Source organism: Diorhabda carinulata, chromosome 5, assembly GCF_026250575.1.
Source record: "Diorhabda carinulata isolate Delta chromosome 5, icDioCari1.1, whole genome shotgun sequence".
NCBI classification, from domain to species: Eukaryota; Metazoa; Arthropoda; class Insecta; order Coleoptera; family Chrysomelidae; genus Diorhabda; species Diorhabda carinulata.
The window spans coordinates 19,898,518-19,917,309 of NC_079464.1; the positions used below are offsets into that span (position 1 = coordinate 19,898,518).

General features: G+C 31.7%; 1 protein-coding gene across 9 annotated transcripts in view; it reads right to left on the bottom strand.

Moving 5' to 3' along the window:
* The window catches only part of LOC130894243 (plasma membrane ascorbate-dependent reductase CYBRD1), an 86,383-nt gene that overhangs the window by 3,200 nt on the left and 64,391 nt on the right, over positions 1–18,792 (bottom strand). For 5 of the 9 annotated variants that reach the window (XM_057800901.1, XM_057800903.1, XM_057800909.1 and 2 more), the window contains 2 exons: positions 16,505–16,674; positions 6,520–6,731 (listed from right to left, as the gene is read on the bottom strand). In XM_057800901.1, the coding sequence (XP_057656884.1) occupies positions 6,581–6,731; positions 16,505–16,674 (321 nt within the window). In that variant the 3' untranslated portion in view covers positions 6,520–6,580. Of the gene's footprint in view, positions 1–6,519; positions 6,732–16,504; positions 16,675–18,792 lie in introns of those variants that run through there. The other 4 variants (XM_057800902.1, XM_057800910.1, XM_057800908.1 and 1 more) reach the window with 1 other exon arrangement.

The window sequence follows — 18,792 nt, forward strand, 5'->3', positions numbered from 1 at the left end:
TGGTTTTTGTACTTATAATTATAGAAATGAAAACTTGGAAAATTGTAGGGTAGAAAAAAGTACCAGATGAAAAGGAATTAGGATGAGACGAAATTAGCAATGAAATTATAACAGTCTATGTAAAAATAAAGTTTATAGATACAATAATTGGAGAAAGATAGTTGAGAATTTTCGAAAATGTAGGAAGATCCAAAAGTAGTCTAGTGAATGTGGCATTTTTTAATCTCGAATAGCCAATTTTTGACTAATCTACAGACACTCAAATTCTGAACAATTTGAATTTAAAAAAGAAAGTTTTTTCAGAAAACTGAACATTGAACAGTCATTTTTTTTCCAATTCTAGACAAAAAGCGCCAATTTTTGACCAAATTAGACCTGGAAAAAGAATTTAAGAATTAAGTGTAGACAATCCAATTTTGTAATAAATTGAACTTAGAAATGGTGGAATCCCTTCTTCTTAATAGATTAACTTTATAAAAACCATTTTCTGACTATATTAGACCAAGAAAAGCTTATTTAATAATATTAAACTCAAAACAATTTTTGACCAAATTAAATTCGCAAAAGCCATTTTGGACCAAAGTTAATGCAGAAAAGACAGATTTTGACTAAATTAAATTGAGAAAAACCAGATTTTGATCAAATTGGACTTGGAAAATCATTTTTTAATCGAAATAAAATCATAAAAGCTAGTTTTTGGCCAAACTAATTTCAAACAAGCCAATTTTTGACCAATTTTGGTTACAAAATCCTTTTTAGACCAGATTAATGCAAAAAAGAAACATTTTTTGATTATACAAAATAAAGAAAAGCCATTTTTGACCACACAATTAATAGTCAATGTAATTTAGCATATTAAACTTGGAAAAAAATTTCTTTGAACAGATCAGAATATGTAATTTAAGGCCTAACTAAAAGCAAATAAGCAAATTTTTGACCAAATTAGATTCAAAAAACGCAATTTCGTATAAATATAAGAGAAAAAAGACATTTATCGTTTAAATTTAATTAAAAATGCCAATTTTTGGATAAGTTAGACTTAGAAAAATCATTTTGGACTAAACTTAACAGAAAAAAGACAATTATCGTGTAAATTGAATTAAGAAATGCCAATTTTTGTCTAAATTAGATTTGAAAAAACAATTTATTGATTGATTTAGGGTCATTACAATTAGTTTATAAACAGCATAATTTAAAAAGAGCTGAAAGATTTTTCTACTAAATTCAGCTAGCTATACCAAATTAAGTTCAGAAAAGTCAATATTCAGCGGAATTACATTTCAAAATCCAATGTTTTGACCAAACTGACCAAACTATTCGCTTGTTTTGTGAAAATGTGATATAAAAATTCGGAAACCTCACTTTACACCATCGATCGCCTCTAATGGCAACTTCAAACCCGGTATCCCTAATTTCATTCTACTTCAGTTTATAGACAAAACGATGAGAAAAAGAACAAATTTTGTCTTGTTATATTAGACATTTCACACTCGAACTTTCGAAGAATTCTTTCATGTAGCTGCCGATCGAAAGGCGTTCAATCAGCCTGTCATTTTGACGTTTGAAAACAACCATGGCATACAACGAAGAATATTTTCATTTGTTTACATTAAACAGTTGTTTTAAGGGTACGTTTACATGGTTACGAAGATTACCTTTATAGGAAAACAAATAGTTCAAATGTTTCATAAGACACTTTATATTTTGATAAAATATTCTGTACAAGGGGAAAATATCAAGAAAAAAATTATAAAAACATAATAATAATGGAAAATATTTACACAACTAACGTGTAAGTATACAAATAACAAAAAAAAAATAGAGCTATACATACATACACATACAAACTATACGGTTAAAATGATCCCTTGGAGTAAATACGGATCATTATTTATAAAAAAAATCGAGGTTTATAAAGTTTTACATTTTTCATTATCGCGAATATTCTCGAATATTCTTCGAACGTAAACAGAATACTTCCAGAATATTCGATAACTGTGGAATTATGTAGAACCAGTGACAGGAAAAAGAAGAATGAACTAACCAAATGAAATCTATCTAACTTCAATACAATATTTTCAATGAACATCAGTAAGTAATGCAGTCATTTTAGGGATTTTAATCTCCAATTTGGGAAAAAATTCTTAGTGTCATGAAGATGTGATAAATCGACATTGAATCGTGACGACTAAAAAAGTTGAAAGGTCAGGAAAATTAGTTTTTCGCAAATATCTCGCGACCTAATGCTCGAAGGTCGAGAGATGTCATTATAAAAGTTTTTTTTTTCGTGAAACTACATATCTGTAAAAAATGCCTTTGTAAGATTAATGTTGTCAAAAATATGTTTTTCTTAGTCCAACCTGGTCGCAAAATAATTTTTTTGGTCTAATTAGGCTTTTCTCAGTTAAATTTGTTCAAAATAGGCAATTTTTGATTAAAATTAACTCAAAATAAGCCAATTTATGATCAAATTTAACCAAAAAAAGCTTGTTGAAATTGAAAAAATCCTATTTGGTATTAAATTTTACTAAGATAAGTATATTTCTGATCAAACTAAATTCAAATGCTTATTTTTGACCAAATTAAACTCAAAATAGAGAGATTTGTAACCAAATTTCACCAAGAAAAGGATGAAACTGAAAAATTTGTAACAAAGTTGAGAATTAAGAAAAGCTATTGTTTAGAAAATTAAACTCAAAATAGCCAATTATTGACCAAATTTAACTCAAAATAAGCCAATTTCGAACCTAACCAAGAAAAGCTTGATAAAACTGGAAATATCCTATTTTTGATTAAATTTTACTAAGAAAAGCTTATTTCTAGCCAAACCAAATTCAAAACACCAATTTTTGACCAAATTAAACAATAGCCAATTATTGAACAAATTTGACTCAAAATAAGCCAATTTCTAACCTAACCTAACCAAGGATGGATGAAACTGAAAAAATCCTATTTGTGATTAATGTTCACTGAAAAAAGAATATTTCTGACTAAAATAAATTCAAAAAGCCTATTTTTGACGAAATTAAACTCAAAATAGCAACCAAATTTGACCAAGAAAAGCCTGATGAAAATGAAAAATTCAATTTGTGACTAAGTTCAATTAAGAAAAGCGTATTGTTGACAAAATTATTTCTAGCCAAACCCAATTCAAAACAGCCTATTTTTGACCAAATTAAACAATAGCCAATTATTGAACAAATTTGACTCAAAATAAGCCAATTTCTAACCTAACCCAACCAAGAAAAGCTGGATGAAACTGAAAAAATCCTATTTGTGATTAATGTTCACTGAAAAAAGAATATTTCTGACTAAAATAAATTCAAAAAGCCTATTTTTGACGAAATTAAACTCAAAATAGCAACCAAATTTGACCAAGAAAAGCCTGATGAAAATGAAAAATTCAATTTGTGACTAAGTTCAATTAAGAAAAGCGTATTGTTGACAAAATTATTTCTAGCCAAACCCAATTCAAAACAGCCTATTTTTGATCGAATTACATTCACAATAGACATTTTATGACTAAAAAGAGGTCTGATCAAACTGAAAAAATCCAATTTTCGACCAAGATTTTGACCAAATTAATCTCTAAAGAGCCAAGTGGTGACCAAATTAAAGTTAAAAACCAATTTTTTACAAAATAATTTAACTTAAAAATCTATTTCTGACCAATCTAAACTGAGTAAGACTAATTTGGTAACTGTATTCTATCCCGGAACTTCAACATTTTTTAAATATAAATCGACAAATTCAAGTTTCATTTGGTTTATTCAAAATCCGAATCTGCCCGTAGATTTTCCACATTGAGGTAATCTAAAATTGATTATTCAAGTACCTCTTAGATAAGAAGCATCGAAGCATAACTCGTGATACATCATGCATATCACATTATCTCGTTACATAGTGAAAGAAGCTCGTTATGCTGCAATTTTCTAACAAAAATATTCTAGCATTAAATCAAATCACAAAACAATGCAAAAAATTTACTCCAAGAAATTTATAAAGCTCAAACCAACCCACCTACACTTTATACCAAAAACAAAAGATCAAATATTATGCAGTCATAATTTTATTTATTATATTTAAATAATTGCTAAGCTAATATTAGTTACTGATTATTTATCACGTTGAAAAAGAATTTGTAAACAATTTAAGGGAATGAGGATTAGATCTGAATACTGTTTGTTTTTAAAACGATTTTAGGAGCGCCAAAAAACTTTTTTGAGGTTTTTATGTTCAAATACATCAATTACAAACTACCACCGTCAAAATTATTGCAGAATCGAAAAGGGCGTTCGACAAGGTGACGCAATTTGTCCTAAACTTTTCACAACTCTTTTAACATATGTCTAAAGACAAGCTAAACCATCGACTATCTCCAATCCAGGCTTAAATAAAAAAAATTGTTAATGCCCAATTTATGATAAATTTAGTCACCAGTAGTAACATAAAGTTGGAAGGAAAAGAAATCGAAGACGTAACATCCTAGAAATAAGTCTGGGACACGAGATCCGAATGGGAGACTTTCAAACCTGTGAATTAAACAGAATTATAAATGCCTCAATGTCTCAAACGAATGATGTTTGAGACTCGAAAACGCGGAAATCTGATGACTTATTTATAAAAACAATTCTTGGACCAAATTGAATTTAGAAAACCGAAGCCTTTCCTATGATTTTTGAAACGCCAATTTCTGACTGATTCTTAGCCAAGTTGAACTACAAAAACCCACTTTTGCTCAAATAGAATATTGGGTATTTTTTACATTTACAAATTTTAGAAATTACTGTATAGAAAAGCAATTTTTGGACTAATTGAATTCAGAAAAAACTTTTTGACCCCTAATGAGCTATTCTCTGACCAAATTAGCTCAGAATAGCCGATTTTTGATCAAATTGACTTTTGAAACGCCAATGTATAGCTAATTCACAGCCAAACCGAACCACGAAATGCCAATTTTTGATCAAATTGAGCTTAAAATATATAAAATTGACAGTTTTTGACATTATAAACACGAAGAAGTCGAATTCAGAAAAGATTTTTTTAATCAAAATGATTCTTAAAGGAGCTATTCTTTGACTGAATGACTTTGGAAACGCCAATTTATATCTAATTCACATCCAACTTGAAATACGAAAAGCCAATTTTTGATCAGATGGAACTTACAATATACAATATTGAACATTTTTGACATGCCAATTTCTAACTAATTTTGACCAAACTGTGCTTAGAATATAAAATATTTGCCATTTATCACATTGTAAACCAAAAAGAATCCATTTTTTGAAAAAGTTCAATCTAGAAAAGCAATTCTTCGACTAGATTGGACTCAAAAAAGCAACATTTTGATTGGATTATTCTCAGAGGAGTTGTTTTCTGACAAATAGTAACTGAGAATTGCCAATTTTTGATCAGAGTGATTTTAGAAACGTCAATTTCTAACTAATTCTTAGACAAATTGAATCACTTGAGTCCAATTTTTGACCAAACTGTTCTGAGAAAATACAATTATGACCATTTTTCACATAGTAAACCAAAAAGAGCCCATTTTTTAGAAAATTTTAATCTAGAAAAGCGATTCGTCGACTAAATAAAATTCAGAAAAGCAAATTTTTGAATAAATCACTCCCAGATAAAAAATTTTCAGACAAAATTAATTATTTATAATCAATTTTAGACCAATATCTGAAAAGATTAATTCAGAAAAACAAAGTTCAGAATAAATTAAACTCAGAAAAGCAACGTTTTGGTCAAACTAATCTCAGAGTAGCAGTTCTCTGGTAAGTTAACTTAGAATACCCAAATTTTTTGCCAAAATATACAATTTCTGCCAATGTTGCACATATAAAATCCAAAATCAAAAATTAAACTCAAAAAAGAAAATTTTTGATGGAACTAATATCAGAAAAGCTCTTTTTAACTAAAAAAAACTAAAAAGAGCCATTTTCGAACATACTAATTTTGAAAAAACCTATTTCTGGGCACAATAATTTTAGAAAAGTCTATTTTCAACCAAATTAAATTGTACAAAACCACTTTGTCCAAATTAAACCCATAAAACGAGTTTTCAAAAATTTTAAAATTTCCATATCGATTTCTTTTTGTTAAAGTAGTGATACAAAAATTTATTTGGCCAAATCAAATTCAGAAAAGCCATGACCAACATGCAAAAGGCATTCAACATCCTCAAATGCTAGAGCTAACGAAGAAGTACTGAAGAACTGTCTTTAGTGCAGAGGTTGAAGAGAAACTTGAGAATTAAATTTTACAAGAAATACGCAGTATCAAAGGAGTAGCAATTAACGGAAGATGTACTGGGGGTTCAGATAATAAACTATTAAAAAATTCAAAGCTCATTCAAAAACAAGCCTATTCATCCTATTTATTTCAGAAATCTGCCCAGTGCCCCCTTTCCTTTTATTTTGATTTGAAATCACTTGATGATGATAACCTCAAACGTACTAAAAATGACTTATATAGATTAATCAGTTCTATAATGTAGATCTTTTGTTTTTCGCATTTCGAACATTCATATACACAATAAAAGCTACAAATTTATTATTGAGCATCCTTTCGAATATTAGAGATCTCCTGAACGTATCAGAATGTGCGCTCTGAAACGAAACTCCTCCCTTTGGAGAATGTAACTTATGATTATAGCTAGAGCAATCAATGACATGCCAATTGTGTTTATTATGATAGCCTCTTCTTCACGCAACGAATAACGGTTTCTAAATAAAGCAAAATAACACAAAATAAGCAAAACAATACAACTTTTTAAGCTTAATATATATTAAAATGAAAATTATAAGCAGATCGTTTTTTTTTCAATCTTTGATAGCTTATTATATACAGTAGGACGTGGATATGCGCTGTAGACGACTATACATTTGCCCACATGAGGACTTCAGCCATTTAATTGTGAAATTTAGATGGTCGGACCTGGTTGTCACATAAATTGTAATGAAACCAACATATTTTACAAAATACTTCATTTAAACAGCATGTTAATTTCAGGTATTTATTTCATTTACAATTTGATGCGACAACTAGCTTCGAGCATTTAAAATTACTCGAGTAATTTGTGAATTTGTAAAATTGTGAATGAATTTTCAAATATCCTGCGCAAGCCAATTTTCAAACGTCCGCGCATCTACAGCGTTAGCATGAATATGAATCTTAGATCAAATCTTTGATTATAGAAATCTTTTTTCTTGTCTAAGGATCAAATGAATAACTGGTACGGAGCCAGTCGGAGAGATGTCGCTAGGATCTAACTTTGGACTTCATACTGCGTTGTTTTACCGCCACGTTAACATAGTTGCCGTTATTGATCATCAAGTCCAACTTTTAAAACAAAAACTGCTGAAAAAACTCAGGCATGACAATGTTATAGCGGAGGAGTTGTTGAAATATGGAAGAGATGGTGTAGAAAATATGATATTGACGTGCTGTATCCAATAGAAAAGAAGAATTACGAAATAAACTAAGATAGTTATTGAAGCATCTAGTTGTTAAAGATTGGCTATAAAGTTCTAACCTCTATATTAAACAATAGACTGAAATGGGTGTCTAAAATTGAAATCGGAGAATTACAGACAGAAGTATATCTGACCAAATGATTGTTTTACGTCAGATAATGGAGAAATGTAACGAACATGACATCCACATACACATCGAAGTTTTTGATAACATCAACAGATCTAAAGTGAAAGTAGCACTTGAAAACCTAGTGCATAGAAAGATGATAATAATTAAGTTCGAATTTCTCGAACCGTTGATCATATTCATACTGAACACACTGTTTACACTACCACTACACCAACACTCACGACTACACTGTCTGACGCGCGTCTCGATAACCAAGTTATCGTCTTCAGAGACTGTTTAGTTTGCCTTCAGAACTTGATAATGATGTATAGGTATAGAAGGTTCAAAAGAACTAGTTAAAATAGATTATCAACTTAGTAACCCATTGAAGATAAATAAAGGGGTAAGGCAAGGTGGTTGACTATCACTGTTTATAACTACTTTTCACTCTTCCATAAAGCATTTTGACCAACGGGGTACAATATTTAACAAATTGGGCGCAAATGTGTTTCCATGCTGATAACATTACACTGAAATCAAGAAGCAGAACTAGCTTGGTAGAGTTGTTAGAAGATATGATGATAGTATATGACCTTCCAACACAGTAGACTTTGCAATAGAATACAGAACCTTTAAGGGGAAAAAACCTTCAAGTACCTTGGGGAGTTTGATAGACAACAATGTAAATGTGAGTCTACTGAAGAACAAACTTCAGGATCACATCGCCGAAATGCAGATCTACAAAATTCTTATTTTCGCAGTAATCTCATAAAAACGTTGATAGAGTACAACAAAAAAGGATTAAGAAAAATCATCAGGAAAGTATACAGAGGCGTGAAAGTGGAGAATGACCGAAGAATCAAATATAACTGTTAGATGAGCGATATTCTACAAAACAAAGGCATTGTTCGCTTCATTAAACCAATAATGCAACCTATGTAAATCTGAATCTATTAAAGAACAAACTTTAAACGTCAAGTCTTCTAACTCTTATTCATTCAAAGAAAATTCGAAAGAAGAGTCACCATGGAAGTATACGGAAGCCTGAAAGTGGGAAAGTTCTTCATGAAAGGAACTCTTAGATAAGCGACATACTACAAAACCAAGACATTGTTCGCTCCATCAAAGATCGAAGAATCCATTGATTTGGTAAAATACAAATATCGTCACGAGTGATCCTCAAACTATGCGAATCAAGAATGGTGATCGAAGGGATAGAATGCTATGGAGGTTTATTGTTGTAAAGGACAAAACTCACGCATGGCTGTAGTACCCTGTGGTAAATTATATAAAACGTAGTTAGTTTCCAAATCAACAAAGATTTTCACGAAAACATTATCATTTAAATTCTTTGGAGGACATTGAAAAACTTGTCCAGAATTATGAAACTGCCTTAATCTGTTTAGTGATTTTATTGAAAAGTAACCTTAACTCTATAAAACTTTTGGTAACAAATTTATTGTTTTATATGAACTTGTTTTTGGTTTATAGTCATTTGGAGGTTAAAAAAAAACGACCATTATATAACATTCTCGACTGGTAGGTTTGGTAAGCGTTGTAAAGAGCTAGCCAACCAGAATAAGTATAAAAATCTTATACGCTTATTTATTTTTCATGATTGTCTTTAGGTGCTGTTCTCATCCAATGTTTTTAATCTTACATCCTGTGAATGTCGGGGATTTACTATGTTTCCAAAGCGTATGATCATTTCTCCGAATGTTATCTCGCCAAGTATCTCATCCACTTAACCCTTCTCTACTATGCCCACGACTTTTTTACGTAATTAATTGTTTGGTGTAACAATCACAAAATATAACTTATACACCAGGTAAGGAAGTAACCACTCGGAGGGAAGCGTTGGAGCAAATCGCTTCTCTGCTCTAAACATTCTGGATGGCCGTAGTAAAGTCACAGTGGCATTAATACTGGAGCTGGAGGATCGTAAAGACAACGAAATAGCCAAACGGTAGATCGGAAATTTTCTACGTATTATGGTGTGGTAAAAGACGAGCTAAATCGTTTATATAAGAGCCGGCAGGCCATAGACGAAGTTGTCCAACTCCTATTTTTCCACATAATCGCCGTTTAGATGAATTTTTTCATGCGGTGTATCATCTTTATATGAGTCGTAGAACTCCACGCCACGCCACGATGATAGCTTAGAACCTCTTCGTTTAGCTATTCGTCGATTGTGAAGTATCCCCTCTTCATTGTTTCTTTAATTCAGGTATGATAATCATTGAGGGGCCGTTTCCGTACGTTTTTTAAAATATTATGAATGCAGGGCTTGTTGACATCAAGAATTATCTTGCTGAGGTCTCAAATCGTCTTTACCTTTTAGCAGTGCTATTTATATTTTTGAAATCACTTCGTTCGAAAACGATGGTCGGAGATAACGTTGTTCGTCATGGTCGTCTGTACGTCCATATTTGAAGGCTATGGAATATTTGCGCACATGTTGCACATTCATACAATTTTTTCCATAAACCTCACACAGTTGGGAATGAATGTCCGCTGGAGGGACGTCTGCACGCAAAAATTTGCGTAATTCGAACCTGGCGTCAGAATCAAATGGAAACTCTATCTTTTAGATAAGAATGAACGTTGTAGACAGTTCGCCGAGGAGTAAACTGGGAGTTCGCTGTTGCGTGAACTGGAAGTTCGCCGAGGCGTCACCTGGGAGAAAGGGAGCCAAGCTACACGCCTGTTACGTCTGCAGGTTCTTGGTAACTAAAGACAAGTAAGATAGAGAAAGCCGTGGTTCAAGACACGATTGGTTTTTGTTGGAGTTGATAGTGGAGTCCTTATATAACTGTCAATTAGAGAAAGCCATAGATTGAGACACGTGTGGTTTTTGGTTTTCTTATTTAATAGAAGAAGAACGAAGCTGGAAAATGTATCAATAGATCTGGAAAGGTCGTAGTCACCATCATGAAATATGTATATCTATACCCAGCTTATTAGTTTATATGCTTTTATTATTTTTTGTCCGATTTTTTTATTCACGTGGTTTCTAGATCTTAAGTTGCCTCTGGGGGTGTGAACAATTTTTATATTTATTCTTGTTGACTCACTCCGCTACTTTGCTTTATGTATATGAAATTATAATATTTAAGCGTAATAAAACGGAATTCGTTATAATCTGATAAGCGTTGTGTGAGGATTAAATGAGGAAAAGTCGTTGAAAATGAACCTTATAAATAACATTAATCGACCAATCGAATATTGTAAAACAAATATAAAAATATGAAGAGAGTGAAAAATGATGATCTCGATGTTAAACATTAAATTAAAAGTAAAATTTATTGATATAATGAGAGTATACAGTAAAATCCCGAAATTGAAAAAAGGAAATTTCATATTATTTACTATAATTTTTTAACGGTTTTAAATTGAATTCAATTCGCTAGTTGAGTGTTGAAATATTTTTTATTTTATTTTAAGCATTTTATTTACATTATTTATGTTCTGTACTAATTTCTAGCACTGAAGCATTTTTTGGTGAAAATTTTTTGAAAAAATTCCGATCATAACCCCCTTACCTGAAATGTATCTGTTTTGATTTGTAAAAAGGGGGGATTTTACGGTATAAACGTTGTGTGGCTATTTTTAAATACTTGAAGCTTTTTTATTCGATTAATTCTTATGTTAACATCCAGTCAAAAATTGTAGAGAGCAAGATTAGAGCAGGTATTCGAGCTCAAAATGGTGTCAAACCTGCGAATTCTTTAATGCAGCTCCGATTTTCCTGAAAATTTAGAATTAAGCTCATCTCACCCTCCATATCAAGATCTGCATGGTCGCAAGGTGTGCAAATTGTTTTTAAGGGGTGAAAACCACCCCTTATCGAAAAATACCAAGATTATAGTTTTTCCTACTTTTTTTCAATTCAAATGTATTTCGTTTATGTATCATAAATATCTCAACATATTGTATAATAGAAAATTTATATATTTCGTAGTATCAACCCTTAAAAATCTTAAAATCTACCCTTCTGATGAAAATAATATAGGAAAAAATTTTTTAATGATTTAAAACATTGCAATTTCATCTTTATTGTGAAAAATTCATAGCATTTTAATAGAATATATTTGGTTATTAATTTTTATTATTCAACCCTTAAAAACTACCCCTTTACAGAGAATGAAATAAAAATAAATCTAATGACTTTCAACTTTTAGATTTTGCATTCTTTTTGGTATTAAAGTTTTTTGTATCTACTTGAAGTAATTTTTAATTGTCTATACCCTGTCAACCCTTAAGAACCACCAAAAATAAAAAAATAAATATATATATATGGGTGATTCCGTTCTAACTGTGATTTTTTGTATTCAAAATTTCAAGATTTTAAAATTTAACTTTTCTAACTTTTTTATGCATATTATTCATCTATTTTACTGTAAAAATAAAACTCTAAGAGGAATTTACTACAACTTCAAAGTATCACGAGCAAGACACAAATGTCGGATTTTGAGTTCCACGGTACTGACTCATTTATCCACGGTACTGACATGGTAACTTAAGATATTAAACAACAAGTGCATCAATTTTCCTCAGTTTGATCATAAACATTAGAATTTATAAGGTAATTAGTTTAAATCATTTGTTACGACAAAAAAAATTAATAATTTATCGGTAAATTCTAGGAATGGACATGACACGGTACTGACATTCAAGTGATGTAGTATAAGTTTTCTTTAAGTGGCAAGTTATATTGTATAAAAATAATGTTTAAATATCTTAAGAATTATTCAATTAACACAAAATTTTTATTAATTGATTATTAATTAATGACTAGTACAAAAAAACAATACAGGACATTGAATATCACAGTTATAATGGAATCACCCATATAGCATCAACAGAGAAAATCCAAAATTTGAAGCTTTTTCATATTCTATAATTCACAGAAAAAATTTCAAATTCTTATTTTTTTATGTAACTCCATTAATTTTGAAGCTATCACATCCTACAAAAAAAAACCATTTTAAAGGTAATTTTCAGGGCTACCAGTCTATGTATGTTAGAAGGGCTTTTGACCCTCCACATTTTAATAATAAAGGGTCAAAGGGATGTGGATAAGCAATACTCGTACTATAGTAACAGATTAATTTGCTTATACCTCCGTCAATTTTTATGCTACGAAAAAAAAATAAAAAAAGCAGAATAATCGTCATAAAATTATATATAATTTGACTGTGTATTTGTTTTTGTATCTTTTATAGTTATGGAGATAAAATGAGCAAAATTTTTTTTTATAAATAAAAAAAAATTATTATTTTATGGTCATTTTTTTCAAAATTATGCATTTCTAATCAGCCAAACTTTCAGAAGTCGTAAATAAGATCCAAATAAAGTATTTGGTACAAGGAATAAGTTTAATTTTGTTTTTTATTGAAATGGCATTAGTTTTAGTGCAATTTTTTTTAGTTTGAACTATTTTACATCACATCTTACTGAAATTTCAGTCGATACGACTTTTATCAGTGGCCATTTGAAAGGCCTTTTTAAGTTCTTTAAAAAGTATCCTATGACTTTTTGATGAAAAATGTACCATTTCCCGTTATTTGAGGTTAAATGCTCAATTACGTAAAACAAAAGCCATTCAAGTATCTATAACTTGCTTTAGGTAGAACATTAAGATCTTTAAAAAAAAGCTTAATTTCTTTGTTATTTTATAAGCTTTATTTTTGTTCATGACACTTTTTTTGGTAACATGCATCATTACATAGTTATGCGTAAAAAACTATTGAAAAATGCGTTTTTTTGACGAAAAATCGTACTTTTCAATTGCAATTAACTCAAAAACTATTGAATCGGCAAAAAAACTTTATATGACATTTTCTACTTTAAATTTTCTTATCTTTCTATTACTGGGGTTATTTTGGGAGAAAAATTTTTCCGCCCCCAAAAAGGGTGGTCGACACCATGTAGATCTCGCTTTTTGGATACACACCTATCACCTGTCAAAATTTCAGATAAATCAGTTCTACATTAAAGAATTCGGAGGGGAAATGTTTGAATACCTGGCCTAATTCGTCGATATCGTCTTTCCATTATAATTAACATATACAAATCCTTTTTCTAGATGTAGCGAAGGAATTAAATAATTGTGTGAATGGATATAAACAAATTATTAAAAAAACATTCACATACAGAAATCCTTGACTTTTAACTTTTATGGTATTAAATTATCAAGTTTACATTAAATGAAAGTTTTCAGATGTGCATTTAAAGATTAAACGGCAGCATAAGTTCGAATATTCCGCTTATGGAGGAAGTGCGCTGGTTTCGTTAAAGATATTCTAACAAACACAATGCACACCCCATCAATAAAATATCTGGGACTTACACTAGATAGTAAACTTCTCTGGAACAAACATGAAAAGAAGATAATCACCAAAGCCACAAAAACTCTGATGGTGTGTAATGAGGAATTGATGTTGTAACCCAAAGATCCTAAGGTGGATGTACATGGAATTGTGAGACCAATCATCTCATACGGGGCAGTGGTTTGGAGTACTAGAACTAGTCTGAATACCACGAGGAACAATCTCTCAAAGGTACAAAGACTTGTTTGCTCGTGTGCAACTAGGATCACGAAATCTTGTCTAACAGCGGCACTAGAAGTGATTCTAAACCTCCCACATGAGTTAGAATGTTCAGAGACGGAATCATCCAAGAAAAACCCGCTCCTGATTAATGACAAACACTGGGGCATGTCTCAGGACGTTGCATAGAAAAAGTTTAACCTTGAGAAAAACTTGGGAACAAAACACCATACAAAAAATGAACAGAAATGCCATTAAATGGTATAAGGACGGATCTAAAACAGCAAACGAAACTGAATATGAATGTACGGGCCCAGAATCAAACACTCTGAAAGCATGGGCAGGGCGTCAAGCATTTTTTAGGTAGATATCTATTCAATTGAAAAATGTGTTCAGTTCTATCTAGAGAAGAGCTATCGCAAACAGTAAATCATCATCCTGTCCGATAGATAGGCAACCATTACTATCTAATATTATAAAATCCAAATTCTGATAGACTCGGGGGCAGAAAAGCCATTCATTAGACCCGAACCCTTGTGGTTTCAGCTACAGAAGAATTGAAAAACCATTGGAAAGGAAGGTAGATAGGAGCAAAACCAATTATTGGGACAACAAACAAAGGCTGCGACAGGAAAAGACTCTTCTGGGAAACTATAACCAGATAAGATCTACTGAATGTATCAACTTAAGTAAGACAATCTAGGAATACTAACAGGAGATCTATCGGGGTACTGTCGTCTCAAAAAACACCTAAAGACGCTAGACCTAGCAGATAATGCGGTGTGCAGATTTTGTTACACAGAGTATGAAACACTAACAAACTGCAGAACATTAAATCTGGGAGCGTTTGAAATAGAAGAAGAAGATTTATGGAATTTAAAGCCATCCCACATTCTAGACTTTTTGAAAGGAGTGGGATTAGGTGTAAACACTGGGTTCTCCAGTATCACAAGACAGTGGGACACAATAGATTTTTCACAGTGTATACAAGACCCCAAATCTATATATACATATACATACAACGCAGTCTGGAGTAGAGGTTATATTTTGGAATCATCAGGAAGTACCCTTCATCGATTTTATGCAAGCTGAGACAACAATAAACTCAGACAGATATTGTGAAACATTGCCGCAATGCCGTAATTGCGAGCAATGCACAATCGCCGGAGACGACAACGCCTTCACGACAATGCTTTGCCCCAAATCGCAAACATAAGACCTTTTGAAGAAACTTGGTTGTACTTAGCCTCTATTATCAATTCTTCCTCAATATAAATGACGCACAAGAGCGACGATGAAGTAGGAGAAGAGGTTACACGCTTCCTCAATGGATTGACGGGAGACTTCTTAGACTTGGGAATACAAAAGCTGAAGCTTGAAAAGTGTGGTACAAATAAAGGAAAACAGTGTCAACGATGTATAAAGTGTAATTGAACTAAGAGGCAAATTAATTCAGTTCAATTGTGTGAATTGAGTTATTTTTTTTTTCTAAATTAAAAGAAATCTTTATTATATAGCGAGATACTAAAATTCTATTAATTGCTCCATTTCGAGTATTACTTTGATCGACTAATGTTATAAATAAGGTTATGTTATGTTAACCTATAAGGTATAAATAATTTTTGACAGAAATGTTTTTATTTATCCTTCATTTAGAAAAATAGTTTGCGTTCACAGTCTCTCAACTTGATTCCGCACCAAGTGCGTTTTGAATAACTAATACCTTTCTAAAATTGAAAATTAATGACCAAAATTGTACTAGAAATAAATCAAGCATAACAGAGAAGGAATCTAGAAATTGATGATCAGAGAACAAACCAAAGTTACTGATAATAATTGCAGAAAGAAAAAGCGACTAGGATGACCAGCTTCTGGTAAAAAACTGATGATTAAATCATGTAGATGGAAAATAGATATAGGAATTTTCATGGGAGTGTATTGGTTAAAACATACAGAAAATAGGGCGTATTGGAATGAAATGACGATGTAGTGAAACAAAAATATACAGAAAAACAGGATCTCAAGAAAATTTAACTTCGTGACTATAAAGAAAAACGATAAGATTTTAAACTTCTTAAAACTAACTAGCGAAATATTCATCATTTATTAATAATTAGCTAGTTTCATGTAGCAAATACCAGAAAATATTAATATGTACTAGCTTATAAAGAAAATAAATTTACAGGAGTTGTATTAGACGAAGAGACAAACAAACCGATAAGGTCAAAACGAATTTTGCAGGTTGTGGATTCAAGTAGAACGTAAAATGGATTTATACAAGCCATATACTTCACCCGATACGTAATGCAGTGATAAATAAATAATCAATTAATATAATAAAATATGTTATTTGATATACGTACTTCAGTGTAAATAGCGCTTTTTCCGTGAGTCCTGTAAGAGCTGCTGCTATAGCTAACATGAATGTTGTTAGTCCGAATGATGCGTGAATCGGTACGAGTGCTGCCCTGAAACCAGCTGTCGCACCTTCGCAACAAAGTAGTATCAAGAAGCTGAAGAAACCGACTACGAACTGTAATTAAAAAAAAACATCATTTAAATACGTGAAATATGGAAATTAAAATCGCCTTTTATGTGATTTGAAATGTATGTTTGTCCAAATCTTAAAATACTGTTCACTATGTCATATAATAGTCCAAATTCTCCTAGGTGATTAATAAGTGGATCAGAAGACGAACTAATGAATTCTAGTGGATTAACCGTTCTTCATGTTCAATAAACTGTCCAAATTTTACGTTACATTTTTGAAAATAGATATTTCTTAATCAGTTTATAGAGGATGCTGTCAAAAACAAATCTGTACTTATAATCAGTGATTTTTTAAGAGGTATAAGATTTTATTTTGAAAAAAAACCACAAAAAATTTGAAAAAATTGATGAAATCTTCATTGGAATCGATAGAACATATAGTATAATTTAATGTTTGAAGATGATTTCATGCAAATGTTGCTGGTTTATCCCTGTAGACATTAGCCTTAACATGGCCCCACAAGAAATAGTCCAAAGGCGTTAAATCACACGATCTAATGCGTCAATCGTTGCTGGTTTATCCCTGTAGACATTAGCCTTAGCATGGCTTCACAAGAAATAGTCCAAAGGCGTTAAATTACACGATCTAGTGCGTCAATCGTTGTTGGTTTATCCCTGTAGACATTAGCCTTAAAATGGCCCTACAAGAAATAGTCAAATGCGTTAAATCACACAATTTAGGCGGCCAATTGACTGGCCCCAAACGTGAGATGAACTGTTCACCGAAGGCATCTCCCAATTTAGCCATTGTTACGTGTGACTTGTGGTATATGGCACCGTCTTGTTGAAATCACATGTCAGTCATGTCCAATTCTTCCATTTTGGGCAAAAAAAATCGTCAATCATCAAGATAGCTCTTGCCATTCCTCCAGATGCGGCAATTTTGCTTGTTGACGTATCCATTCAACCAGAGCTTCGTCGCTAAGCACAATTTTTCGATAAAAAACTGGATCTTACTCCAACTTCACCAAATGGTAGACGTTGTGGAAGTTCGTGTGGCTTAAAATCTTGCACCAGACGTATGTTATAAGGTTTTACACCCAAATCCTTTCACAAAAATATTCCACGTAGTGGACTAACAGAGGCCAAATTGCTGCGAATGGCGGCGAATTGACATTTCACGGTAATCAGTAATACTGGCGGATATAGTCGCAATATTTTCTTCGGTCCTCACTGTACGTTTGCGTGTTAGTGGTTTTATGTCCAACTGGGTTCGAAATTTAGTCACAAGCTTCCGAATAGTTCCCTCAGTAGGCCGATCAAATTGCCCATAAATTGGAAGAAGTGCGCAATGCACTCTTTTAACCGAGCATGAATAAAATTCAATAATTTGTAAGTGTTGTTCGTTCGTAAATCGATACATGATTAAATTATAGACCAAAATGAACGAGTTTGACAATGTCACAAAACACGATTCACGCGTGATCTGTCAAAAACAGTGCTGCCAAAAAGATACCAACCAAAAAATCACTTTTTATATTGGAAATTTTTTGCTACAGAGGAAATCTATTAAAATCATTGAATTTTTGAGTCATCTGATTGAAGACAACTAATCAGTACAACATTATACTGAAAACAGATCCCATGGACTGGATGATTTGGTTGTTATACTGACGAAAATATTAATGAAATTATAGAAGTAAACATCAAACAAAAACAATCAGTATATAGTAAAAAATTTGTATGGACTTTTGTAATGATAAAAAATATCAATCGGAAGGTGGAAGAATTAGTTAGGTCCAAACCATGTGGAACCTAATAAGGAAGCATTTACAAGAAAAATATTTTAAAGAAATGAAAGTTATTATTGTCCCATTCAATCAAAAGCGAGCTGTCTGCAATTCTAAACGAAGAAAACTGCATCAGATTGCTGTAAAATGATAAATTTATTGAATTAAAATACACCTGAAGGGCTGCGATGGAAATTCTATCACATTGAGGACGTTGCTCCTTGCTTGACTGATTTTTTTTGTATCGAATCAAACAACGATGGTCCTGTAACAAATTGAGTTGAATATAACACCGTATTGTGTACTGAAAGCAAATTTTTAATAGAAAACAACGACAGCCTCATTTTTCCTACCAGATTGTTTAAAAAATT